Here is a 27,700-nt window from a genome sequence, read left to right as displayed (position 1 = left end):
ATTGAAACAAGTGGGCAATGTGCTTGTAGGCCTTTTACACAGTATATCACAACTTTGAAGTAACAGAGAAAGCAAGACTGGCACCATAATCTGTGAAAGAAGGTCCACAGTGTAGCAGCAGGCAGCAATACTCCAAAGCTCCTCAGCGATTCGGCTGCAGTCAGCCAGAGATATATTTTGTGTAATCTGATCTTCCTGTCTACATAAACAGTTCTGAGCCCTATAGCATGGCAGGGCAGCGTCACAGCCCCATGCCCCCTTTTTTTAGCCAGCCTGACACCCCGACAGCGGGCAAACAACCCCCTCCTCACATGGTTGCTGAGTATCTGCGGGGTGGGGCTCAGCCTGAGGACTGTTTTGAAGTTGAATCCACTCCAGCACTGTCGGGACTGTAAAAACACCAACATACCATGGACAGGAAACAGAATCTGAACCGAGCCGAGACGTTCTCCTTCGTCAACCCCTGGATCAGATATTTTCTCTTCTTCTTCAGCTTCTTGTTTTGGGTGAGTCGCGTCGCTCTGTTGAAGGATTAGTACTAACAAAAACACAGCTGTTATGGTGTCCCGGGACTCCATACATTGTTAATATTTGTGAGCATACAAATCCCCAGCTATCAGGGAGCTGAAGCTTTCCTAAACAATCTGATCTGCGAGAAAAGGAGGCCAAATTAAAACATGCAAAAGAAAAAGAGCCTTTAAATAATAAATGGCCAAATATAATTCAGATAGTACCCGTAGCTGCAAACAGCAGGAGCACCCAGCCACCCTGCTGCTATCTATTTTAACACTGACACTCAGATTGCTCATACATCACTGTGGCAAATATTGCGTGGTTTATTCAAATCATTTGAGCGTTGACTCACACTGAACTACAAAATATCTGGCAGCTGTGTACGTCTGCTGGTAGTCTATATCATAATATACATATATATATATATATATATATATATATATATATATATATATATATATATATATATATATATTGTCTTTCACATGCAGTTTCAATTTGCAATTTCCAACCAGAGGCCCTTGTACCTTGAGAGAATTTGGAGTAACTAAACAATTTTTATTTATTGCTTTAAGTAAAGTAGTAATGAGCAAGCAAGTAGTTAGGCTATAAACAGTTAGCTAAAATGAATGTATAACCATTGATAAAAGTGTTTTTTAATGCTAACAGTTACAGATAACAAGTAAAAATGTAAAATGTGTTCTATTGCATTTAGATAATCAATAGTCAATCAATGGCTGAAGCATAAAACTAATACAGATGCAGCCAAACCAACCTAATCAGGTTACATGTGGTACACAGCATCTCAATACGTATCCTTATACAAGCTCCACTGCTGGTCGTTAGTGTGACTGAGAGGCCAGGAGACAACTGGGATTGTTAGGAAAAGAGAAATGACACGTAGACGTTTTTACTGCAGTCATTAAACCTTCCATGCGGCCCTTTGTCTCTCAACAGAAGTCCTTGTTACACAAACAGACGCACACTTTAGTTCAGACTCTCTCTGACTTTGTCGCTTCCCGACCACATTACTGCTACTAGTGCACGGATCACACCTGCAACACGGTGGAGTCCCACCACCTCCATTACATCCCTGTTCATCCAATCCTGAACAAACACAGCGAGGGCCAAACACTGTATCGCACTCTTCCTGTGTTTAGAAGCAATCAGCAGTAACTGCAGCCGCGCAGCCCGGCCCGCGTTGACTTTGTTTATCCGACACGGGCTCAGAAGTGAACACTGCAGCCCTAATCCATCAGGTCTTTGTCCCCGCGTCCTCACGACTCAGTTCAGCTGGCTTTCACCTGCGCGCACAATCCGCCAGGAGAAGCCTGATTCATCCTTTTGAAAAGCCTGAAAACAGAGCTGGAATACATTCATTGTGTGTGTGTGTGTGTGTGTGTGTGTGTGTGTGTGTGTGTGTGTGTGTGTAATGCACGCTGTCACCCGTATTCACGTAAATACACACAGTGGCAAACTAACAAACGGAGCTGCAGGTGCAAACACTCCGACAAAACAGAAATATACTTTCAAAAGCAGACACACAAACAAACTGTGCCTTCAAAAGACTTGAAAACACTGCAATTCCAAAGAAAATGTGCATCATCGATGTCTTGTGTTTTGTCTGCCACTGTCTTGTCAAGTCAGATTATTGTTTCAAACAATGTGAGGGAGATAAAACAAACCATTTCAAGGTAAGAATTTACTTCCCCAGAGCCCATAAACAGAAATTGCTGGACGTGAAAGGCTGCCAAATAAAAATTGCACCTATTTCATAGCCCAAAAAAATGAATATGCCATGTCCAATTGGTCCTAACGACCTCCAGAGACCCAATTCAGGTTGTTCACATCTGAAACAAAACAAATCCATTTTTTTCAGAGCCTGTGTACCAACACAGACGCTGACACATACACAATCAGTAATCAGGCGACTGTGTGAGTCTGGAGGTTAGAGATGAATGCCCTGCACACTGGTGCTCAAGGTGAGGAACATAATGGAGGAAACCAATGTTTACAATGCAATCAACAGGACTTTAACTCCACCTCGTCTTTGTCTTTCTCTATTGTGTAGCGTCTGTATGAGTTCACGTCTGCAGCAACCATACAACATTCCTTCGAGCAACTATATGACTTACTGGACACACACACACACACAAACAAACACGAGGCCGTCCGTGCTTGTGTGCTGTCACTGTGAGACCTCATTAAAAGGATGCCTTTGTCTTCAATATTGTATGCAGTGGGATCTTTTGGCTATTGAATTGTATCACTCGCTCCAGGAAATACACAACACCTTAGTTCTTCGGTTACTGGTGGATTTATTGGTCTGTGCACCTCAGTCAACACCACCGTCTTGAATCCACCAGTAACCGAAGAACTACGGAGTCGCGTATTTCCTGATAGTCAAACTCGCGGGCTGCACACCGCGAGAGGCAAAGGGATCCACTTGGAAAACAATATAATCTTCGAGAAACCAACACTTCGCTGTCACTTTAATCTAGATATTTTAGCTGAGTACAAAAACCTCTACCGCTGCACATGTCGTCAGGAGCTTGTCACAACAAAATGCGTCCCAACACAAACATAGGACGTAAAGGTGGTTCCTCCCAAGTGTAAATACAAACAGAATCCATCTTCATGAAACGCGTTGTACAAATAATATGTAAGCCTATTAAAAAATGACATAAATAATATTTATAGCAGTTGAAAAATGTTTTCCTCTATCTTTTTATAGGAGCACAGAGCAGGTCTCAGACGGCCTGATCTCTTCACACGCACACCATCTCTCGCGTTCTCACCCTCTTTCACCTCTTTCCACTCTGACTATGTGCCTCTGTTGGATGCAGCCAAACCAACCTAATTCTTAGACACCGAAGAATGGAAAATAAATAATCTATTGTCCTCCTACATTAGTCAAATTACTGCTCAGTAAAGCGGGGATGGATGCCAACCAGTCAAAGTCAGTTCTGCTCCACAGGGAGGTTCAAGCAGAGTCTTATTATTCTGAAGGTGAACTGGGTTGCTCAGAAAAACGACTTCTCCACTTTAATGGTCCACATTGACGGCATCCAAATTCAGATGATTAAAGCCAAGCTCCATATGTTTGTTTTTTTTGTTTGTTCGCTCCTACTGACTTCCATCTGTCTGTTTATTGTAAAGACATAAAGTGATGCCGTTGCCACGACTGCAGCTCTGCACACTCAGCATCTGAGGAAAGGCTTATCGTCGCTCATCTCATCACACCTGTCCTGGTCGGAAGTGCAAATAAAGTCTGTTCAAAACAAAGCCCGCTCAATGGAAACACTATTTTTAAGTTTTCACACGTCCAATTAAAGGACACACCCAGGAGAATTAAACATCAATTACTTTTTCTAGATGTTTTAGTGGATAATTAAGAAAAAGATGGAAGTTGTAAACTTTTAGGGAATAGTGAGTTTCAGGGAATTGAGTTAAACCCTCGTGCTTTTCAGAGAGAAGATGGATTCTACTGTTATATTTGAATTAAAGCCAGAAAGCTTTTAGCTTAAGTTAACAAAGAAAAAAATAAATTACAGAAATTGAGCTTTTAGAGGAGATGGCAAGTCTTTTTTCATACATACCTTTGAACAGAGCCAAATAGGCTTATAGCGACGAGAGTGGATCTATCTTTTATAATAATAAGCGAATGTCTAACCAGTCAGAACTCGCCAATGACCAGGTTTGGTTGTTCGGTGAATGCAGCATTTTACTCTTTTTTATTTACATTCATCTCTTGTTCCCAGGTTTTCTCCTTGTTGATTGTTGCCATCGGCGTGTATGCTCAAGTCCAGAAGGCTACAGGTACATACATGACACACTTCCTACATGTGCAGGTGCATCGGGTCACTTCTCAAACTCTTGTTTACTTTCCTATGTTTCAGCTAACACTTTTTGTACGTATTGCAGCCTCTTGAGCTGTGCCGGTGGTGAGACGGTGGCCTCTTTTAGCTGCACACCTGTTGCGCCACCTGCACACAATGCAATCGCTTGATACGTTTAGCGGGTCGTCAAATTTGAGCTTTATCCTCATTTTACCCTGTGTCATTATTTTCGCATTTCATTTGCAATATGCAGTGGATGGACAACAGAAAAGGATTTACCTGGGCTCGCCCGCCTGATTATGTTTTCATAATCCACAACAGAGCATTAATATTTTTAAAGGAATGAAGGCAGCCGTTGTAGAAAGGGAGGACAGGAAAACAAAATAGGAGGGAAGGAGGGGAATTAATTAGTTAGAATAAATAATGGTTTGAAAAATGGAAATAAAAGCACGGAGGAAAATAAGTAAAGGTGGAAACAGTGAGTCGAATAGACTATTAAATCATGGCTTTTCCTGTCTTTCTGCCAGACACGGTGCGGGACACATTCCTGATCGATCCGGCTGTCATCCTAATTGTGGTGGGGGTGGTCATGTTCTTCATCACTTTCTGTGGTTGCATCGGAGCCCTCCGAGAGAACATTCGCCTCCTCAAGACAGTAATAGACACATTGCTAATACTGGCGCTGTGCTTTGCTTCCGATATGGCAGCTCTAATCACAATTAATCCAAAGCCAAGTCTTACATATCATGTGTAACAACAAACCTGACAGTCGTGATTCTGTCTTAGTCAAACTGTGTTTTAATATGTATACGTGTCTTTTCTTACTCCAGTTCTCCTTCAGCCTGACATTGGTCTTCCTCACTCAGCTTGCCATAGCATTTCTGGGCTTCTTCTACTCTGATCAGGTACACGTCTGACGACTCTCGTGCACTAGATTAGTATTCTAACATATACATTCACTCTCGGGTCACATCTGGTCTCCAGTTCTCTTCCGCAGTGACACCGCTATCAACCATGAATAGCCCTGAGCGCCAGTGATTTAGTGTATTCTGTAGCTTTTGGGCATTCTGTGCATTTGTAATTGACAATGTATTAAACTTAACAACGTCCACTGAGCCCACCGGGAGGAAATGTCTTGTCAATGTCAGAGCCGCACAGCATATGGAGACAGAAAAACACATAGGCACCAGACGCCCTTGTTTATATCGCCGTCTATAAGTCCTGAGTTCCTTTCAGGTTTGTTTTGAAAGCTGCCAGAAAGGAGAGGAACGCATCCTGATTCTCTCAGGAAGCACTGTCGTTAATCGACTTAACTGCTAAATACTTTAAGTATAATTCATGTTTATTAATTTAGCCTTATAGAGATTTGACCTTCAGTTTGTACCCAGAACAGTGTACTCAAGATGAGGCATGGAGCATAAACAGACGATTAGACCATGTAACAGGTGAATGGTAGCCGACAATTACTACCTCCTGTATCCTGTCCGTTGTCAACATCATTAACATGTTGACCTTCTGCACTTGCTGTAGCTGTGCATGCACATAGTTTTTCTCTGGTATTCGGGATTATCCCATTACAGACTTTTTGGATGCGTTCATTTTTGAATCAACGTGTTAATGTAATGTCCAGGCTTTGGGGTGCTTTTCTGTGGTACGTGGTCACTGCGCTCTCTCTCCCCTGATCCCTTTATTTTAACACGGTGAAATGAGAGGCATGAGGCAGGCATTCTGCACTGTGTTCAGACTCGGAGATAATAAAAAAAACGAGGGTTACGGATGTAACTATAGTTCTATGAAAGACCTGGAGGTTTTCGGTGCCTCAGAATCTTGTGAAGAAAATTTCCGTAGAACTGATCTCAGGTACGACACCGAAACTTATACCTGGCTCAGTGTGTCTCAATCTCACAAATGTACTGTAGACATATTCCAAACACCTCTCGAGCATGTTGCGTGTATAAACTAGAAAAGTGATCCGATATTGGGACCATTTCAATTGCCTCAGCCAACAATCGAGTGTTAAAGAGTTCACACAGACTAGTTGGATTTTTTTGGTCAATTCTAGGAACATTCAGCTGATTGCCGTTGATTCTGCGCAGGACAAAGCCCAGATGAAATATTATAACATACTAACATGCACTAACATAAAGGCGGGTGGCCCAGCTCGGTCAACAAAGCAAGGAGAAGAGGGACGTCATTCTCTGCTCGGACATTACTATATCTTTACGTAAAACATATGCGTGAGCCGCTAGATTAATGCTCTGAATACATACAGCAGATTAAGATTGGTATGCACAGTGCAATGTTCTGACTGCCGTACGTCTTTGTACTGCATCCTAACCTGTAAAATGGTTGTGTGTTAAATTTGTGTACACATAAACAGTACACTGTAGACATTTGTACATAGTGCATACAGCATGTAATTAGTATGTATTATGGAATTGGGACATACAGGGCGATATTGTATTCATCTGAATGAGTTTTCGAGCCTCAAGAGGAACTAGTCCCTCGTTTATTGCGGGGGATACGTTCTAAAAATAACCCGCGATAGAGCAAATCCGCGAAGTAAGCAGCTTTATTTTTTAACAATTATTCTACATGTTTTAACCACACACTTTTATACACTTTTCTCAGACAGGCATTAACATTTTCTCACATTTCTCTCTTATCTCAACACTCTCATAGTTAACACTTTCGCGGATTCAAAAAAAATAAGCCCAAACATTTTTTAACAAATGACCGTGTCTCTTTGTCCTGGCGCCGCTCCGCAGTCTTTTTAGCCCAACGTATTCTGTACTGTACAGGAGACACTGCACGGAGGAGATTGATTGACAAGGGTGTACAGTACAGTCCCTCAGCTATTCCCTTAGCGCGGTTCTCCCTTAGCCAATCAGGACGCCGAACACAATGCGCAATCATACTGCAGCTGGAAGAAAAAAAAGAAAATCCCAAAAGAAATCCACGAAACAGCGAGGTCGCGAAAGGTGAACGATAGCGAGGGATGACTGTATGCATAATTTAACAAGAAAAAAATTGTTTCAAGACAGTCCAAAGACTAAATATAATTGTGCGTGAAGGATTTATTTTTTTTGCCCATTAAGAAAACAATAATCATTGCTGTAACCCCTTGTTTGGATCATTGAATAAAAATGCATGTGTCTGTATGAGAACAGCTAATCCACTCAATGACTGCATGAATGCAGATGTTTATGCATTTATCTATCGGAGCATATGACCGATTGATTCTGTGGTTACAGGGAGGGGAAGCATCTCCTCTCTAGCATCAACTTATCTCCTTTACGGGAACATCCCATTAGAGCTCCACTGAGAATAAAAACACAAGAGCCAGCGGTGGCAACGCTCTCTGACATCAATGTGTGCCGAGGTGCCTGGTGTCTGATGATACCTCTGCTCTCCCTTGTGTTCCCTGTCAGTGCTCGGACTGCCTGCTGCTAAACAGGGCAGTTTAACAACCCTCGCAGCACCCTTCCTCGCTAAATGATTCAAACGCTTCGGCACTTCAAAGTGGAACCAAATGTTCCATTTCAACAGATCCCTTGAAGGAGACTTTTGCCACTAATGACATGGGGAGGTGTGACGATGGGAACCGAGGCCCACAAGCAGTCTGCACCAGGTGGCGAGGCAGAAAGAAAGAGTGGAGTGCAGGGTGAGGGTGGGGAAACGACGAGAAAATACTAACACAATTTAATAAAACTCCCTCATGATAAAGATTTTGGGCTATTTTAATACAGCTCACAGTGTTTATCACTCTGTTCTAACGTCAGCGATAACAAGAACAATTCAGGGAGCCTTCAGCGAACTGCTTTCAGAAGTTAATTTCAGGCTGAATGAAATTTTAAAGTGCACTGGCTCATTAGCATACAATGCTCCTATTAGCATATATTACATCTGTACTCAAGTCTGTATAACCATGGTCCTCCTTGTTTTGTGATTTCTAAAGGATGGAGATTTGTATTTAACACATTTTCTAACACTTATACGTGAGAATATAAAAACTAAATAAAATGAAAATGATCTCATGGGTAATGAAAGCTAACCAATTACAGTTACACACTATTTTATTGTCTGATTCAACCGCATCTAGTTTAAAATCCTCATTACAGAATATTCAAACAAATCAATGGATTTCATTTATATTTCATCTGGGCTTTGTTTATTCAGCGCAAGTGGAGCTGATGACAATTTCCTAACAAATGGGCAAATTCAACCCATTATCTACTATAGCCTAGAACTTGTGACCTGTGTGCGTGTGTGTGTGTTTGTGTTTGTGTGCACTCTGTATTTGGTATGTATCGTATACATTGATCTCAAAAGCATGAACAATTGTGTTATTGTCATTAGAGTGCACTCGCAGTTTCTGCTCTGCTGCCGTATTGTTGAGATGCATCCCACAGGATGCTCCTACAACGCACATTGTATAAACCTATCATTTATGTTTATTTTTACACAGGCAGATACATAGAACATTCAATGAAGAGGTCTATTATCATAGGGTTTGTAGCCTAAGAGCTCATTTGTAAAATGTGTGTGTGGCCTTTAATGAAAAAAGATATTTGCAGTGCAATGCAACATACATACTGTATATGCTATTAACAATAAAGGTCATAGTAAATCATATCAAAAGCCACCAGATTAACCTTGATTATACGCCTGATCCCTCTTAAGAAACGGTTTTAACTAAGATTTGAAATCATCCAAGATTTGATCCTTTTTGAGTTGTGTGAGGAGTTCCACAGCATCTGTTCGCAGGCCCTGACACGGAAAGGCTCTTTGCAATCCTCCACAGATGAAGCCAAGTAATTAAGGGAGCAGCCTGAGAAGTCCACCGCTCTCTGAGCACTTTAGTAGCCTGCTTATAGAGACAGTTGTTCACTACTGGCAATTTGAATGTCTTGAGAAGACAGCAATGTTGACATTAAAGGTATATAATGCTACAACTTCCTGAAAACCAATGCAGAGGCTTATTGCCCACATGCTGTCTGTATCTAGAGACCCTCCCCTCTGCCTGTGTTTAGTCTTTTCTTCTTATTTAGCTGTTAGCGACATTTCTGGGTGACAGCAAAGACCGTTTTGATCCCCCATGGGTGTGTAACCCCCAGCCAATAAGCAGGGTGCGCAGCCCATTCTCATTAACAGGTCAAACACCTCCACTTTGTCAAACACCTGTCACTGCATGTTTCTATGTGCTTCTTTGTTTTCCCTGTCTCTGCTGTAGAGCAGAGACAAAGACAACGACGCAGAGCAGACAGGCCACAGCAGGAACAAGTGTGCCTTCGGCTGCATTCATTAAAAATAGGGCATCCTCCTGCTGGTTTGGGAGTCGGTATGAATGCATTTATTTGTGCTTTGGAAAGTAACTGCCATGAAACAATCAGAAAGTAAAGTTGTATTGTTCTGATGCATGGCTTTGCTCTCACCACTGCCACCCCTCTCTTCATTCATTCTCCAGCTTTGCTCCTCCACCATCGCGCTCCCCTCTTTCCTCCTCTCGCTGGTAAAGCTGGAGAAGAGGGGTGAAGTTTGCATGCTGTGTTTACAAACAGGAACCGACAAAAGGACTCCATGTTATACCTTTACAGCTATTATTCTGTGAGTAAACTCCCACATGTCCCCTCTCTTAGACTCGGGATGCTTTGGGGAAGTTCGTGAAGAAAGCCATTGTGCACTACAGGGACGACCTGGATCTGCAGAACCTGATGGATTACATCCAGAAAGAGGTGCTCCGGTCAATTACACTTCCAGAGCTTAGAGGCTTGTGTTTGTATGGCTATCCACATCACAAAAGCCTTCAAATGTATCACAGCGCGCGGTTTATTGAATATGAGCACCTAACCATGAAACCACAACAAGAGACCACAGTGCTATATGACTTATGTTTGACATGTTTTCCTTGGTGAGGGATTTCCACATGAGAGGCAACATGTTACATACAGTTCTTGTACTCTGCGGGTCTTCTCATGTGATAATCCTCTTCCATCTGCACACTGGCACACTTCTGAGTCTGGGCTCTCTCACGGGAGAAGCCCAGACTGGCAGGATGTTCAGTTCACAGCAAGACCATGCTTCTAAATATAAACCTGCTGTACTCTGCTCTCACTCTCTTTGTATCTCTTTTCCACTCAGTTCAAGTGTTGTGGGTGGAACAACTACACAGACTGGTCTTGGAACCTGTACTTTAATTGTACACATGAGAACCCCAGCTCCGAGCGCTGTGCCGTGCCGTACTCCTGCTGCACCCCTGTTCCTGGAGAGGTGTGTGCTTTTCTGTAGCCTCACAACATACAATGTGTGGACAAACTCATTACTAACCACAAGCTTCATGGAAAACGGCTGACATGAAAATAATTTAAACTTTGAACACTGCCGTAAAATTGACTAGGATCAGGTTTTATGACAGTTAAATTTTCTTTCTAGCTGAGTTTTCAGAGTTGGAAAGCAAGGTGCTCTGTGCTTAGTGTTACTCTATTTTGAACTCGAGTTCATCCTACTAACGTTATGCTATGTCTCAGCAGCATCCACTAAATAAAGCGATAGCCCTTAACACCCAACCCAGTCTGAATTTGGCTATGCTCGGCTGTGAATGAGTATGAATAGTACCTCCTGCTTATTCAGCTCAGCTCTTTGCTAACATCAAGCCAGCTGACATTAGCTTTGTTGACAATTGCTTGCTAGCTATGGTAAAATGCATGCGTTGTTTTGACTGTGGACCAAAGGGGACACCTTCCGGCCATTGTGTGGTGCAGAGTCACGCTGAGGACCTATTCTCCTTCTTGTACACCTGCGAAGCCTACAAGCGGTTGAAATATTACGGGAGAGAAGAGAGCTGTCGTGTTGTCGCCAGCGAGACCCACATTGGCTTTCACTGTAAGCCTTCAGACAAGGGAGAGCACGAGGAGTTGCCGTATGCCCACCACAGGGAACTGCAGTACTTCCATGTGGCGTACTGGGGTGTTGGATGAGGAAGGAGACAACGTGGAGGACATACCGGACGCACCTCTGTTCCACACCATCAGGAACTCGTGAATCTTCTCGAAACGTTTGTCGAGAAACTGCGAATTCCTTTGCTGGATCCCAAACCTCCCACGTCCTCCAAGCTGGGCGGAGCTTAATTCACCAATATGATCACAATTACACGACCTGACTAGAGTAGTGAGTAGCTCCTCTCAGAGGACCCGCTCCACAATCCAGGCATTTGTGACTAAACCTCACGCAAATGTCTGATTCGATAACATACAAGTCCCGCTCTCGATGCCGTTAGCCTCTTAGGCCGTTAGGCTCTGACCGACTCAAACCCATCTTCTCATAGGCGCCCCTGTGCCGCTCCACGACACCAGAGGAGAGCCTCACAGGCTTCAGAGGCCTCCAACCTCTATTAATTAAAACAGAAAAGACTACTGGACAAGCTCAGCTTTGTCCCAGCAAAAGCCGCGTGACGAAGACACTAAACCAGTGTCACACCCCTTTCAAACAATATTCACTGTTGGGCATCATGCTTCAGCATCGAACAGAATGAACCCAAAGTTCTGTGTGCAGCAGGGACGTGTCCACACTCGCAAGTCAAAATATGTAATAACTCCAGCTCCCTGCCCAGTCCCACAGGAGGCCATCAGGGCCAGAAACTTACATTTGAGCCTGGAGCCTCAAATGAGGCCAGGACCTTACAGATAAATCATCTTCATAGTTTAGGGTTTCCGGTGAACTGGGAATAGAACACTTTGTCTCCCTCCCAAAACACTGATTCTCGATGTCGAGCTAAACCTGGTGTCCATGAAGCCGCGTTTGACTTGAGTGAGGCGATTAAAAATCACCACAGCCACTCGAGGGATGTTGCAGAGACACACAATCCAGACAATACAGTTTCATGGCAGCTGCACCAGCCGTGGTTCCCACATATCAGTGTTATTCTGTGCTTCCTGCGTAGCCAACGGCTGAAGGGTCTTTCATCTTCTACAGTTAAGGTGTACTTGGCTGCCATCTCAGCTTGTCATGTCGGGCTAGATGGGAAGCCTCCAGACAGCCAAGATCTGGCCCTTACTTAATACAGGGTGTTACACATCTGGATTTAATGCCCAGGGCTATTTGAGCCTCTGTTAGATGTGACCATGACTGAAATGTGTATCGCTAAAAACAGCCTTATTGGTGGCGATAGTTTCAGCAAAATTGGTGGGAAATTTGGCAGTTCTGTCAGTGCAACAGTCTTTCTTACAATTCTCCCATGATAGCAGGAGTCAACAATGACAAACGGGCAAACTCACAAAGTACAGATGTGGCTGCTGGAAGAACAATGAATTGTACACCGTTTTTTACCAAATGATGTTGCGCTCATGATATTATAGGAGATTACAACAGTTGGACTGTTTTTGCAGTGAGGCTCATTTGCAAAGTAAGGCTGCATGAAATATATCCTGTCTCTGTTACCTAATTTGAATATGTGCAATTATCACACTAGCAATTTTGTTTATTTTTTAGCTTGGCATTGCAGTGAGGGGTGCATTTCACACTTTGGTGGTGCTTTGAGAATTACAAGTTTTCTTTTTGTCTCATCTGATGCAGGCTTAGCGGCCGCAAAAGCTGCTTGATAATTTTTTGAAATTGCACCACAATTTGTGAGATTGGACCTTTGCTACTTACAGACAAGAAAAGTAACAGTTTAAGGTTGCTTTCCTAATGTCACTTCTTTGTGTGAGATGTTAAGATGCAAATGTAGATTTGCTCACGTGACATGTGTGACAAAGGGAAGGGGAAGTAATAGCTTGTGAGCAGATTCATTTTAACAAGCAAAGCCTAGTATCCTGGTGACAGACCTCCGAATAACTGTCCACAGCTCAGATTTGTTCAAAAAATTCAAATAAGTCTGGTGTAGTGCCCAATGAGAGTTGTTTCTCCTGTTGAAGAGAGAAGTGGTCAGCGATGTTATTATGTAGGATTAATACTGGGGTCATCCTATTTATACATGGCTAGTACATTCATAAAAAATGCCTTACATGTTGAGATAAAGGCAACTTATAAGTTGTACAGACAACAACTCTGGTCTTGGAGCCACACAGCTTCTTTGTTTAATGGAAAAAGTCATTGAAAAGTGATAGTGTCGTATTTTGAAAGAAAGTCAAAAATTGTCATTTTAAACAACGCACAGTATAGTATTTTGAAAAAGTAATGGTGTGGTTTGTTGAATAAAATCAAAATAGCATTTTGCCAAAATGTCATCGAAGACTATTCCAAAAAGGTTGTTGTCATAACTGGTCTGATAATGACCAAACACTTTGTTCCTTGTGAAGAATCTGCAGCTTTCAAGGATGAAGTTTGACTTTGAGTGTCTGTTTAAGAGCCAGCCAGCTCCAAGAGGTTATTTGCAGCAAAACAACAAAAGATCTGAATGAAGTTAATAATCAAGGTAAGCTAAAGCTAACCAACTTGTAATGCTCACCTTTAAAACATAGAGCATTGATATGCTTTCTGATATGCAATCTATGCAGCAGTGTCATGACCAACCTTTGAAGCATTGGCAGTTACAATTTATCCGTTTCAAAAGTGTCGAGTCTTAATGACACTTTTTTTCTGCACAGAAGCAACACTCACAGCGCCTGCACTGGCATACCAAATGAAATTTGTGCAGATAAGGATGCATGCTGGAGCACAAGCAGTATATATGTAAATACTGTTCTCATGAATGCATGAATACACTCATTTGCACCCGCACAAAGACACATTTAAAATGCTTACTAATGCAGACACACAGCAGGACAGCTTACAAGCCACCGATAGCAATTCCTTGTATTTTATGTGAAGACAGTAAAAAAAGTCCATGTAGATCAATCATACTAATAATTTAAATCATACAACATGAAAAAAGATATCGCAGCGGCCTTTTTTTCCACATGGGTGAAAAATCTATTAATTAAACACTAGAGGAGCTGTTGCAGTGCTGCAGCCTGCCGTTCATAGCCTGCAACTGCATGGTTTACTTCAGGGACTGATTAGTCTTTCTTGTCACATCAAATGGATATGCTCGTATCGAGATCTTGCTGTTTTCTTTCCCCGTCTTTATTCTCCACAGTCAACAGGCATTTGCAGATCTCTCCCTCGGCTGTCACAGTAGTGAAAATACAATGTCAATTCAAAACAACATAAGAGATGGGAACATCAGCCCGTGAGAGTCTCTTCTGAATACTACAGTGTTTTCGGGGGTTTAATAGACAAGACCGAAATAGTGAAGACGCACGACGATCTCTCAAACTCTGCCGTTTTCTGTCTTCGTCTTTGCCTTTGTCCGTCTGGCACACAGACGGTGATCAACACCATGTGCGGTTTTGGGGTGCAAACCTTGAGCCACCTGGAGGCCAACAAGTCAATCTACCCTGTCGGCTGCGTGGACAAAGCAGTGCTGTGGATCGAGTCTCATCTGTTGCTGTTGGGGGCGCTCGCCTTGGGCCTGGCCTTGCCTCAGGTAACAACCCCACACGTGACTTTGCTTAATACAGGCTGCACCCTAATTGACAACAGCCATTTACCATTTCTGACAATTCCGGCTGAGAAATGATTCTAGTCTCGTCTTAAATAAGCTCACACACGCACACACACACAAACACAAGTCAATATGGGCATCAACTGGAGGCTCACTGGGTTGAGCGTGGAGCAATCGACATATTGACGGGCTTTGCTCCCTCAAAGGCAGACTTGCACGGTGTATTTGGACGGGGCTAAAAAAAGTAGTCGGGACAACACTTCATCAATCAGGACCCCGCACCTTTATTTAAGGAACACACACACACACACATGCACACACACACAAGTACAAACAGTCTCACATTGAATAGGCCTGTCCTCGGTTAGGAGGGGGAAGAAAAAAAGACAATCTAATGAAATTTTCATTCTAAAAGAAACCAACAGGGTGTAGGGTTAATGTGGGGCCACTGAGCTAGAACTGATTTGAAATGGAGGGTTATACCTAGACAGCAATAACTAGGCACACTGGGACAATGAATTTTTAACTGCACATTATTCATTTATTGCACTGTTCTAGACCGAAACCTCAGGTTAATGCGCGACCGAGGTAGAAGTCTGCGCGCGATAACATACAATTTAGCGCCTCCTACTCACTGAGCACCACTGCAAAACACACCTGGAACACAACATGAAGCGCGGCTTATAAGTCAAGTCAAACATGTTTGATTGGCCATGAAATCAGATAAGCACTTATCAAATGCTGCCTCTAAGTAATTAGCGCGCTTACCTATCAAAAGGATCCAGCTGCTCTCACGCTGCATTCCACCACAGTGTGCGGCTTTGCTACCGGATCTTTTGCCTGATCTGTCTTGCTCTCATATCTGGCTGATTGGGTCCCCAAAGATTCTGCTAAGAGGGAAGCATGTGAATTACCCATGAGTCCTGTCAAAACAATTGCACCAGTATTCCAGTTTTGCCTTGATGTGCAGGAAATCTGAATATGAAGTTCCCTTTATGGTCTCGCACATTTCAACTCGACACTATTACTGAACTTGTCAACATAAAGTACTGCATTTAAATCAAACCGTTAATTATTGAGCCCCGTTTAAAGATGTGTTTGCCCCTGAATGTGTGCTCTCGCTTGAGGAAAACACTTTGTGATCAGCTCTATCAGAAGAGATATGTGTGGAAACAGTATGTAATGACTTAATATGACTATACAGTAAACTCAAATGTCACAATCCAAACAGTCCTATGTCCTTTTGCCACTGTATCATCCTTGTATCAAATGAGCAGGAAGGACCTTGAGCCGCGCGGCGCACACTGTAGGGCTACAGTCACGGAGAAACTGTTGTGCAATCTAAAGTGGCTGCTACTGTCCTCTAGATCGCAGGCATCGTGCTGTCCCAGATCCTGATCTCTCAGATCCAAGATGAGATTACCTCAGTGTTGTGAGAGCGGGCCGCCGCGGGGGGAAGAGGCAGGAAGAAAAGAACTTGCAGTACTCAGCTCGGCTCATCTGACATGTGCAAGGACATCTTTTTTTATTGCTACTGTATCACTGCGACATCCAATACATTTCTTATTTTAACATGCTGTTGCCTCTAGGTATAAAAGCGTAGTGCACTTTAATTTGTTGCCCAAAGGCATCACATGCTAAATTCAAAGTGTATATTTATTGATTTTGAGCGTGGCTATTGTATTGATTTTATTCCTAATGCATTTACATTGAAATGTTACAGTTGCACTGCTCCATTTTGATTAGAGGTACAAATGTGTTCACTTAAAATTACATAAAAGGTCTGCATCTAAAAGAGCACCTAGCTGCACATTGAAAAGAGTGTGGGTTAGTAAAGGGGTCTCCGAAAAGCCCCAACACCAGCGCATCAGATTATGGCGCTGACGTCGAAGTTGACGTTGACGTGTAGCTCTCCGTCTAGCTGTGAAGAGCCAGCGCTCTCTTCATCAGGCGATCCGTCAGGAGGGAGTTCGGCCGCATGGCATCGCGCTCCATCAGAAGACATCTGCAGGAATCCGGCACAACACAGAACAGGATAAAGTTTTAAACACAGATTTACAGAGACAAGCCGAGAGGCCGAGCTGATCAATAATAAAAGCCGAACATGATGTACAGACAAGGGGATGTGGGTTGCGTAATGGGAGCATACAGCTTGTGTTCTGGCAACTGAGGGAAACTGGAGTGGATCGCTACGGCCCCAACAGAAACTATACTTATCATGATGAAATCCAGCGCTTTAAATAGTGCAAGGGGCTTTCTTCTTCTTCTTTTTTTTTCCTGAGCAGACTTTCACATACACACATGGATGGCGACTAAAAAAAGGGAGATGATTGGGGCGTTCTGTTTGGCCGGGAATCCCTGTTGTGCATTACCTTCCCAGTTTCTGATGGTGCTTATTCTCCGATTTTATGGTCGCATGAATAAGCAGTTGATTGAAGACATCTCTCTGAGAACAACAGTGGACAAAACCATTAGTAAACATAACCCCGCTCCAACACTGTCTATAGTCTTTCTCCCCTTTTTGTTGTACTGTATTGTATGTACACTGTTGCACCCTGGGGAATAGTTCTCTGAACACATTGAACATAAAATGCATAAAGTCCATCAGCGTCCATCACAGATTCATTATTCATGTGCCGGTGCACTGTGCTCCACATTCTCACACTCTGGAGCATGTTCATGCACCGAAAGGCTCGGGCTCTTATGCAGAGTGTTCTTCACCTCTGGCCTATTTCAACAACAACAACAACAACAACAACAGGGGTTTCTGTTTTTCAAGAAATATCAATGCAGTATGATCAATGTCATCGAAGGGGAAAGAAAGTGAAGCCTCGAGGCCTCACGCGTTTCAACTGTGCATCGGAGACCCGCAGTTTGGTTTGGAGTCCATTTTATTTTCTTGCTTGCTTGCTTGGAGTTTACCACAGAGAGCCCGGTGACCTCACCTGCGCATCACTGCCACCGATATCTAACACGCGGTAGCGTATAGGGTACAGTAACTCCACGCTTCGGTCGTAGTGGCCCTGGTCGTACTCCATCATGGCCTGACACATTGACACACCGACAGTCCCCGCACGCTGATGCTGTTGATTGTCCCCTGGCTCTCTGTGGGGAAAAGACGACAAGACATTTCTTGGTACAGTTGGGTGGTTTTGAAAACAATAAATAAAGTGTAACTTTTTTTACTTTAAGAGATCGTCAACCAACAGGAGCCCCTCAAAGACTTTCACGGACTGCTTTCCAAACAAGTAATTTCATACATACGAGGCGCCTCGCATTTTTATATGAGGAAGCTCTTCGGGTTTAATGAAATGAAAGCCGTAAATGTTTCTTACCAACTCGTGTAATCTTCTACTTTAAAAAAAAACAACCCATTAACATCCACAAAATCTATGGGAAAAAACTCCAGGCTGGTTTATTTCTTGTACAGACTGACAGGAGGTATTAAAGCATGACTCGTCTTAAGACGTCCCTTCACAGTGAGGCCAAAGAGTCCATGCTGTTTAAGCCAATGCTGGATACTGGATTAGCTAATGCTGAAAGTCAGCGCCTCTGTTCGTAAGAGGAAGTATGTGAAATTACAAAATGGCAAAAATATGGATTATGTTAACCTGTGCCTGCATTCCTTCCAAACCAAGGTAATAAGGCACGGTAAACATGCCAGTGATGGAATTAAATGAATGCAAAGCTCAAACATCCTCATGTCTTGTCTGATCATTCAAAGTAAAGCTGTCTTGAAGAGGACGTTTCTGCTTCTTACTTGAGAAATGTACTTTAAAGAGCTGCTCCCCCCCCCCCCCCAAAGGTGCATCACTCCCCATCTATTGTGACTTGCATGATATTACATAACGCTGAAAATGAGGTTAATTTAAAGAACTGGTTTTAAGTGGCTGCGTTTTCTGCGGGCTGCACGCCGGACAAAATGGAGAGCACAGGACGTCCGTGTTCGGGATGCCAGAACACATTGTAACCACAATTCCACAGAGGCAGCAGCTGCTGGTGCATCTGCTACCGAGGGAAGACTCCCTGAGACGGACTGCAGCTCTGTATCCCGACCGCGTGCGCTCTCCACCTCGCCAGCCTCCGCTCAGCCTCCGCTCAGCCTTGTTTTCTGTCTCCGTTTTACGTAAGGCCTGTGTGGCTCTTATGTAAGGCACGATGAGTGTCGAGGTGTGCAGTGAACAGAAGAAATGGTGCGGAACTTACTTAGCCAATTCCTGGAGGCCCTCCAGCAAGCGCCGAGACGTCCCGCTGTCCTTGGCTCCCAGCGACGTCATGAGGAAGTGGAGGTCGTTAAACATGGTCACGTGATCGTCGCTGTGAGGCTTTGTCACCTGGAGGAGCTCTCGCCAGCGGTCCCCCACGCACACACCTGACACACGCGCCGACACAGACAGACACGCACGGATATTGCGTGAAGGCTACGTAAAGGCCACATTATCATGAGACACATTTTGAAATGTCCCCGGGTCATTCGGGCTCCGTTTTAGTTGGAATGGACTGAGACGATTTGCTAATTGCAGCCGTTCCCAACACAGCCGCCTTTAGTTTCAGATTAATGAGGTATGATAACTGAGATTATCTCACCTCATTAGCAGTATCGCTGAAGACCGTAACGTCTTAATTTAGCCCAAATTAGACTTGCAGTTGTCCTTCAGCCAGTAAGCAACACATTAGCAAATGTTGCAACAGCTTCATGAGGCCAATCAGCAGGAGAAGTGACACCGTTTCCAGAATTTTACCGACACTTTGTCCAAAATATCGTGTTTCCTTTCGGTGAACGGTAAGATTGAAACTACCTTTCCAATTTGCTGAATGCAGACAGCGGTTACATTGTGAATCACCACGTCACCTTACCCTCCATTTCCAGTCTGCAGAGCATTGAACTGGCATCCACAGCTTCCAGCATAGATCCTGTCTTTTTGCAACGGCTGAACACCTAATGCAGGACAAACACGTACTTATTCACCTTGGACACACACGTAACGTGTAATTGCATCCACACAAGGACATTTTCCAGAGTAATGCATTTTTAAAAGAGACACTTTTACGCCTCGTGGTATTCCCCTTATGTGAGCACTTTAAACATTCATCTAACTTTATGTCAGCATTTCTGTTGCTTTCATACTTTTTTTTATTTTTAGAGGGAATAACAAATAATTAGCTTTGGCACTTGACAGTGCAATGTGTCATCACATGGATTTAACTTCCATTTGCGCACACTTGCCTCCTTGACTCACAACAAGCACAACACATTGCTTTTAGTCGGATTTCCCGAGTGCATTGGTACATGCAAGGCTCTTGAAAGGACTCAGTGTGGCTGCACTCGAGCCGATATACCGTTGAAGCTTTAAACCGTTTGAAGTTAAACGCAAACCAACCTGAGAATCGAATATTTGCAGAGCGGCTTCGTATTGCCCCTGTGGAGGAGGAAGAGGTGAGGAAGGTGAATGTGAATAACCCCAGACTTGAGCGATAAGTGGGGTTGATAGATTGTGTGGCACAGATGCAAACACAAAGTAATCTTGCAGTATAATCAACTTCAGACTTCAAATTACCCAGGGGAAAGGATATCATAAATACGAGCTCCGCGAACACGCTTACTGCCAGCTATTCGCTCGGATGAGAAAGCTCATTACAATATTTACCTTCTCGATGAAGTAGAGCGCCCAATGCCAATAGTTATGGCTGGCCAGCACGTCACACACCTGGCAATAAACAACACAACTTTAAAAAAAAAATCATCCGTGGGCTATTTCAGTTTGTAATTGAATTTCGTTGTACAAGCTGTACACAGCTTGTACACAGCTTGTACATGGTAGCTGAAATTATTGCTTTAAAAATAAATAAAACACACACTTGGGAAAAGGAATAGCGCACGGTCTACCTGCCAGTCTTTCTCTCTGGTTTCCAAGAATTTCAAGCCTTTGTCCACCTCTCCTTTCATCTCATAAACATGGGCGATCGCGTGAACAGACCAAGTATCATCCGGCGCCAGAGCGAGGGCCTGCACCAAAGAGAGAGGAGAAGCAACGCAGACGCAGAAAAAAATGATGCCGCATTTCTTACAACCAGAGCAAAATCAAAAATGATGGCAAGCTCAAGTCTAAATTACCATCGTACATTTCAACTACGATGTTCTTTAATCTGTTTTTTTTCCCAGAGTGACTGTCATGCCAGGACTACTTTGTATGCATTACACATTTCTTATTATTCGCGTTCGGCAGAAAATTACTTTCCGAGCTGAAGTGACACGAGCAGTGCCGGCACAAACAGCCTGGACCCTTATGCATGTTTACAATGCACCATAATGGAAAATAAAATCTCACCTCCATGGCTACTTTCTCAGCCTGGTCGTAGGCGCGGGTCTCCATGAGACCGAAGGAATACATTCCTTTCAGATAGCTGAGGGAACAAACACTTTTTAATTTAAAAGTCAACATGATTGACGTTTAATTATGCTGATGACTGCCTTCATAGCCGACTGCGATGTCGCAAAATGGGCATTTATTGTCGCTGTGGGAATGTTGTCCCAGTATATTAAGGATTTGTCTCGGTAAAACAAGACGTCGCTTGAAGATATAATTGCTGTGGGACACAAATGTTACCCTTAAATGTTTAAATATGAATTGGCTCTTGTTCGGTCTGACTCATCTAGATACAGCACGTGCTTTGACTTTGTGTCGTCAAATGAAAGATGTGGAAGAAAACAAACGTTTACTTGCTCGGAGGTTTTACCCATAAAGGACATGGGTGATTGCAGGGCGAAGAGCGAGGCTTCCCGCGGTGCGAGAGATTACCCTCTGAGGCCTCAGCAGCCTCTTCTTCAAACACTTGCTGGCTTATCAGTAAAAAACACTTGGCTTACAACCACTCGCTGACCAGCCACACCCTGCAATAAACTGGTACATTAGGATCTAAACGATTTGTGTCTGCACGTGCCTACCTGACACTTTAATCTGTGATGATCCACACAAACACGTCATACTTTCTTGCATGCATTTGTTTTCTCCCTTTTTTTGATGTCTTTCTTACCTGCGACTAATTTGTAGTTAGGTGCTTTCAAATCCTCTGACAGTTGTTGTATTCATGCATATAACAGCTATTTTATATAGCATAAACTCCATTATTTTTTTTAAATTGTTCAGTATTACACACTACATATATTATGATTATCGTATGTGCTACTAGTGATTTTTCATAATGCATTAAGGTCTATGGAGGCCCATTCACTCCTAAATGGACATACATACATATGTATATGTATATATACACACACACACACACACACACTTTCTCTCTCATTACATATAAAACCCGGCCAATACATTGAGTTTTTGCATGATTATGAAGTCATATAAAGTGATGTGGTGTTTGTCTTCTGTACCTGAACAAAGGCATGTCTGCTTTCCAGTGGGGCAGCACCCTGGCCACAGAATCCCGAATGTGGGCTTGGGCTCCAATGTAGAAGTAACCATCATGAGAAAACTTGAGAGCCAGCAGGTCAGTGGGGTGCTCCACCAGAATGTCTTCCCATACCTCGCAGGCCTTCGTAAAACGTCTGCAAGAAAAGCGAGTCACTGTTAGAGATATTGACAGAGGACAATGGAAGAGGTGTACCATGAGAATCACTCAGATGTCAATGCACTTTGTGCTGAACGGAGGGAATTAGAGGCCCTTGCGAAACATAAGTATCCTCAAAGACAATTTTGAGACATAAAAAATGTAATTCTAAATATTACAGTTCATAATACTTTATACCGTGGGGAAATAAGACACTGCAGATGGAATCTGAATATTACTTGCTGCACTGTGTGACTAAAGTTTACATAAGATGCTTTGGCACACAATAAAACAGATGAATGCTGTGTATCTGAAGCATGTGACGGTATCACACGGGGACAGAAACAGAGGAACTTAAAAACACTCTTGTAGTCTCAAAAGACTTCATTCTTTCACAGGAAAATCCCTCTGGCAGGATGATAAACAAAACAGATTTTTTTCTAAATTTGAACCCGATGTTGACCGACTGCCCTGTAGCCCTCACTTCAAAAGATATTTTCACTGGCAAATCAGTGAAAATGTATCTTTTGCGAGATCATTATACTGGCATTTGAAAGATAATCCATAAAAAAGAAGCGAGATGTAGAATATCTATGTAAATATACTCCAATTTATGTTTTTAGAAAAAAGCAACTTTCAGTAAGTGCATACAGCCAGCTGAACTGCACAAGAGATGGAGAAAAAATATATATATATATATATATATATATATATATATATATATATATATATATATATATATAGACGAGGACAGCAGAACCGTCGGGCACCTCCCACGTAGAGGGAGCACCCAGCCAGTTGGCAGGAGCAGATTGTTGTGTACAGGCTGGATATTATTTGATGTATAGTTTAAGAACATACAATTAGTATTTTGTTTGGAGTATATTTAGTTAAATTTTTCTTAGGAATAAGCCCGAACAATCAATGGTTTGTTCCTGACTTGTTCCAGCAGCATTGTGGGTCCATTTGAGGGGCTGACTGTCGGATATTACATAAAATTGCTTGGTTACCCATCAAATATGGGCGTGTCTTGAAAAATCTGATATTTTAAGATAAACATTTTAAGAAGATGTGCTGTTAAATTCATGATTAGTGATGAATGTGTAGTTTTAATTAATTGATATACCACTCACCAATCACAGGGCGATACTACTGCAACTACTGCACTTCAATGGAGTGGGTACAATGCTGAACATTTCATTAAAAGACAACAATAATGCGTGTTGGGATCTCCATCACAACTTCAAAGAGCAGTCACGGTCTTGAGATCCTCTTTCGTGCCCGCCGGCCCCGGCGTGACCCTCGGTTCGCACGGCGCTTCCTGCGGAAGCCCGGCTCTGGACCTTACCCGTGTGAATAGTGCTCCATCGCCGCGACGTGCAGCCTCTCTCGGGGAGCGAGCACCTGGCTGTTGGCCAGCTCCACCATGCGCCTCACGGCGCCCGCCAGGCCCTCGTTCAGACGCGGGGAGCTCCCTGTAGACAGCAGCTCCAGACCCGTACTGATCACATGGCCCATGACTACAGGGAAAACACATACCATTGGTCCTTCCTTCCGGACTTTCATACTGCAAATTAACAGTTCGCATGAGAAACATGCACATTGTGTTCATGTTTGACGAGACTTAAGATCAAACTGGATGCTCCAATCATGAATCACATGAGGCTACCTGTCCGTCATTTTGACAATCCTACAACAACGACAGCAAAGGTGTGTGTGTGCTTAGAAAGTTATGAATAGTTATAAATATTGTTTGAGAAATGCTTTGTTTTCAGTCCAAAGAGAACTGTTGTATTAACTCTGATTCGTGGTAATACTGTTATTCAACTTAAACCTTATGACATCAATTTGTTTTCATTATGCAACCATGAAATAGCCAACATTTCAAAGGTCTGACTCCGTGTTTTGTTTGCATTTCTAGCAGAATGAAAGTTCACGGTAACATTAATATTGGAAGCTGCACAACAACAGCTTGATTAGATTGCATGAACAACAATTTAAAACACTCGAGAGCTTGACCTCGTGGAGATAAACAGCAGCGTCCGCAAAGTCGATTACGAGTCACACCTCTAATTCTCAAGGTCAACGGTTTAATACTTCTGCTAAATAAATGACAGCAGTGGAAGTCGTTGCGAAATATCCACGACGTCATCGTATCACAGAGGCGGAGCAGACATTTTGACTGGTCATGGCAGGAAAGGCAAAGGTCTTGACTAATAACATAGATTATCCTCCGTTCCATTGTCTGAGTCAATCCACAGAGCTGGCATGCAAACTCACGGGTCATGGAACTGGTCCAACTGGACATTGATTGCGGGTTGTTTGTATTGTTACTAGTTGCACTTGTGCTTTATAACACATCTAAAAGGTCTATTTGAAAAAGTGCTTGTTCAGTTGAACTAATATTTGCCGTTTACAGGTTGTAGTCAGTTCTATTTATTACTCAGGAAGCTGTGTCCAATGTTTGAAGACCTTTATTGGTGCTCCCTCGAACTCGAGCTAGGACTTTAAGGATCTGGCCTTGTCAATGTCTATTTAAAGTATCTCAAGTCACAGTCAGTACACACAGTACTGCAGCTGGAAATGGTGGCAAGAATAAGGTATACACCATATAAACTAAGGGTTGGGAAGGTATAAACCGTATAAACTAAGGGTTGGGAAGGTATAAACTAAGGGTTGGTAAGGTATAAACCGTATAAACTAAGGGTTGGGAAGGTATAAACTAAGGGTTGGTAAGGTATACACTGTATAAACTAAGGGTTGGTAAGGCATAAACTAAGGGTTGGTAAGGTATAAACCGTATAAACTAAGGGTTGGTAAGGCATAAACTAAGGGTTGGTAAGGTATAAACCGTATAAACTAAGGATTGGTAAGGCATAAACTAAGGGTTGGTAAGGCATAAACTAAGGGTTGGTAAGATATAAACCGTATAAACTAAGGGTTGGTAAGGTGTACACCGTATAAATTAAGGGTTGGTAAGGTATACACCGTATAAACTAAGGGTTGGTAAGGCATAGACTAAGGGTTGGTAAGGTATAAACTAAGGGTTGGTAAGGTATAAACCGTATAAACTAAGGGCTGGTAAGGTATAAACCGTATAAACTAAGGGTTGGTAAGGTGTACACCGTATAAATTAAGGGTTGGTAAGGTATACACCGTATAAACTAAGGGTTGGTAAGGCATAGACTAAGGGTTGGTAAGGTATAAACTAAGGGTTGGTAAGGCATAGACTAAGGGTTGGTAAGGTATAAACTAAGGGTTGGTAAGGTATAAACCGTATAAACTAAGGGCTGGTAAGGTATAAACCGTATAAACTAAGGGCTGGTAAGGTATAAACCGTATAAACTAAGGGCTGGTAAGGTGTACACCGTATAAATTAAGGGTTGGTAAGGTATACACCGTATAAACTAAGGGTTGGTAAGGCATAAACTAAGGGTTGGTAAGGTATAAACCGTATAAACTAAGGGTTGGTAAGGCATAAACTAAGGGTTGGTAAGGTATAAACCGTATAAACTAAGGGTTGGTAAGGTATAAACCGTATAAACTAAGGGCTGGTAAGGTGTACACCGTATAAACAAAGGGTTGGGTTAAGTGAATATAATGTTTAACTCAGATATAACTAACCAGGCTGTAACAGGCCATTAAGGAACGGCATTTTCAGGATAGGTGGGTATTTTCTTACCCAAACATCCGGTCAGTACTAACTGCGTTGGGAGGAATACAAAACACTAGGACCTTGAGGGGAGAGAACACACACGCAGCCAGAGAGGGTGAGAATGGGAACGCTTGAGCGAGGAACAGGAATGGCCTTATTGTGGCGTAACCAAGTAACGAAGGCCAAAGAAAGAGATGTTAGGACATGATTTGGCCGGATCACATTGTTATGTTCCCAAATATTACATAACACAGCCCAGATTCAAGAAAAAACACTTCGTTGATGGAAATAAAGTTGTGCAACAGGAAACTGACCAGATGTAGGGAGGAAGGAACCTTTAGTCTGTGCACGAAAAATATGCTTATCACTAAACCTTTTGAGGTTTACTAGTTCGTTGGCTCTGGCGGCTTGAGAGGTCTTCTAGCTCGCCGGTGTTATGAATAAAGTTGAGGTGGAGTAAAGAAAGCCTTCGTCCAGTCTCTGGTCTCGGTCTGTGCGTGGTGGAATCACTAAGGGCCAATCTGATCGAGTATTTTGTGGGACCTCCAGTCAGATTTAAGTCACAGGACAGTAAGAGGGGTCGGGACACTTTTGCCTGCAAGGGACTATCGTTTTAACCACAACACCATCTTATGCCAAAGCTTAAATGAAATGAGCAAATAACGTTCAAGAACATATCCTTTTACCAAAGTTAGGGTCCGCTGCCTGGATAGCAGACATGCATCCTTCAAATCCTCCCATGGTCTCATCATTCCGCCATTTCACATACTAGGAGCCAAAGAAAATTGACATGCAGTACATTGTGAATGTAGGCTTCACTCACGCAGCAGACAACAGTGCGTAAGTGTGTGTGTGTGTGTGTGTGTGTGTGTGTGTGTGTGTGTGTGTGTGTGTGTGTGCGCTGCATGTTTGATACCTGAGTGAGGATGGCGTCATAAAGTTTGCAAGCCTCATTACTGCTGGTGGACAACGGAAGACCCTCTGCACTCCATGCCTGTGAGGGGGACAACGTAATAATGCTGTTGTAAATACCGTATACACACCCAGCACTGCACGTTTTGTATTCATGCACACACACACACACACACACACACACACACACAGTACAGGCCATTATCGCTACTGAGCACTTTTTTTCTTCTTCTTCTCTTCCTCTTTAAAGTCCGCCTGAGAAATATGTGCACAGCTGGTCAGCTTTTGAATGATTCAGCCGTCAAAAACAGGCTGAACCGCAATGCATTTCAATTCATCTTCACCGACCTAACGGAGTTTGCGTCGACGTATCACACAAAGTTGTTTTGCTTGAGTTTACTTTGCTGGCGAATGTCGCAGCTATCTCTTTTTGCGATGACGTAATTCCTCCAAAAAGCGGCTACTGACCTTGCAATCCCTGAAACTTGATGCCATCATTTTGGAGTTGGGATGTAATCAGTCCAGACTTTCGAGGAATACTTAAAGGAGCTTCGATCCTCACGTTATTATAAGCAATATGACCGGAAGACAATTTTGACGCCCCTTTTCAAAATAAGGGCATGGATGTTTGCGGCTGCAGGAAACTGTTTTAAGAAATCGTATTTATACATTTATCGGTCGAGTTAATGAAATCATCTTGGTTTGATCAAACATAAAGATTGGTACTGCACACTA

At 43.0% G+C, this 27,700-nt stretch overlaps 2 protein-coding genes across 2 annotated transcripts; one reads left to right on the top strand and one right to left on the bottom strand.

Moving 5' to 3' along the window:
* Window positions 1–398: 398 nt before the first annotated feature.
* On the top strand, window positions 399–18,566 carry tspan33b (tetraspanin 33b). Its single transcript, XM_068602700.1, has 8 exons — window positions 399–506; window positions 4,275–4,332; window positions 4,880–5,007; window positions 5,183–5,257; window positions 9,992–10,087; window positions 10,494–10,622; window positions 14,656–14,817; window positions 16,203–18,566. The coding sequence occupies exons 1-8, from the start codon at window positions 411–413 to the stop codon at window positions 16,269–16,271; spliced, it is 813 nt and encodes a 270-aa protein (XP_068458801.1). The 5' UTR covers window positions 399–410; the 3' UTR covers window positions 16,272–18,566.
* Window positions 16,332–27,537, bottom strand: ttc38 (tetratricopeptide repeat domain 38). The gene is made up of 14 exons (XM_068602699.1): window positions 27,434–27,537; window positions 26,970–27,047; window positions 26,740–26,821; window positions 23,747–23,918; window positions 22,223–22,396; window positions 21,165–21,240; window positions 20,723–20,842; window positions 20,484–20,543; window positions 20,217–20,255; window positions 19,693–19,774; window positions 19,042–19,207; window positions 17,781–17,940; window positions 17,208–17,281; window positions 16,332–16,840 (listed from the first exon to the last, which is right to left on the bottom strand). The coding sequence occupies exons 1-14, from the start codon at window positions 27,461–27,463 to the stop codon at window positions 16,753–16,755; spliced, it is 1,401 nt and encodes a 466-aa protein (XP_068458800.1). The 5' UTR covers window positions 27,464–27,537; the 3' UTR covers window positions 16,332–16,752.
* Between the last annotated feature and the right edge of the window lie 163 nt (window positions 27,538–27,700).

Source organism: Clinocottus analis, unplaced genomic scaffold (assembly GCF_023055335.1).
Source record: "Clinocottus analis isolate CAN_PGR_092001 unplaced genomic scaffold, fCliAna1.0.p SCAF_6, whole genome shotgun sequence".
Classification (NCBI taxonomy): Eukaryota; Metazoa; Chordata; class Actinopteri; order Perciformes; family Cottidae; genus Clinocottus; species Clinocottus analis.
The sequence above is the reverse complement of the archived record's forward strand: the minus strand, read 5'-3'. Positions and strand labels throughout refer to the sequence as shown.

Bases quoted from the DNA above. Each gene is read 5' to 3' on its own strand.
- tspan33b (XM_068602700.1), top strand. From the start codon at position 411: ATGGACAGGAAACAGAATCTGAACCGAGCCGAGACGTTCTCCTTCGTC. The intron at 507-4,274 runs GTGAGTCGCGTC...TCTTGTTCCCAG, and splicing joins TCTTCAGCTTCTTGTTTTGG to GTTTTCTCCTTGTTGATTGT. The intron at 5,008-5,182 runs GTAATAGACACA...TTCTTACTCCAG, and splicing joins ACATTCGCCTCCTCAAGACA to TTCTCCTTCAGCCTGACATT.
- ttc38 (XM_068602699.1), bottom strand. From the start codon at position 27,463: ATGATGGCATCAAGTTTCAGGGATTGCAAG. The intron at 21,241-22,222 runs GTACAGAAGACA...TTGTTCCCTCAG, and splicing joins GCAGACATGCCTTTGTTCAG to CTATCTGAAAGGAATGTATT. The intron at 17,941-19,041 runs GTAAGTTCCGCA...TTTTCCCCACAG, and splicing joins GGCCTCCAGGAATTGGCTAA to AGAGCCAGGGGACAATCAAC.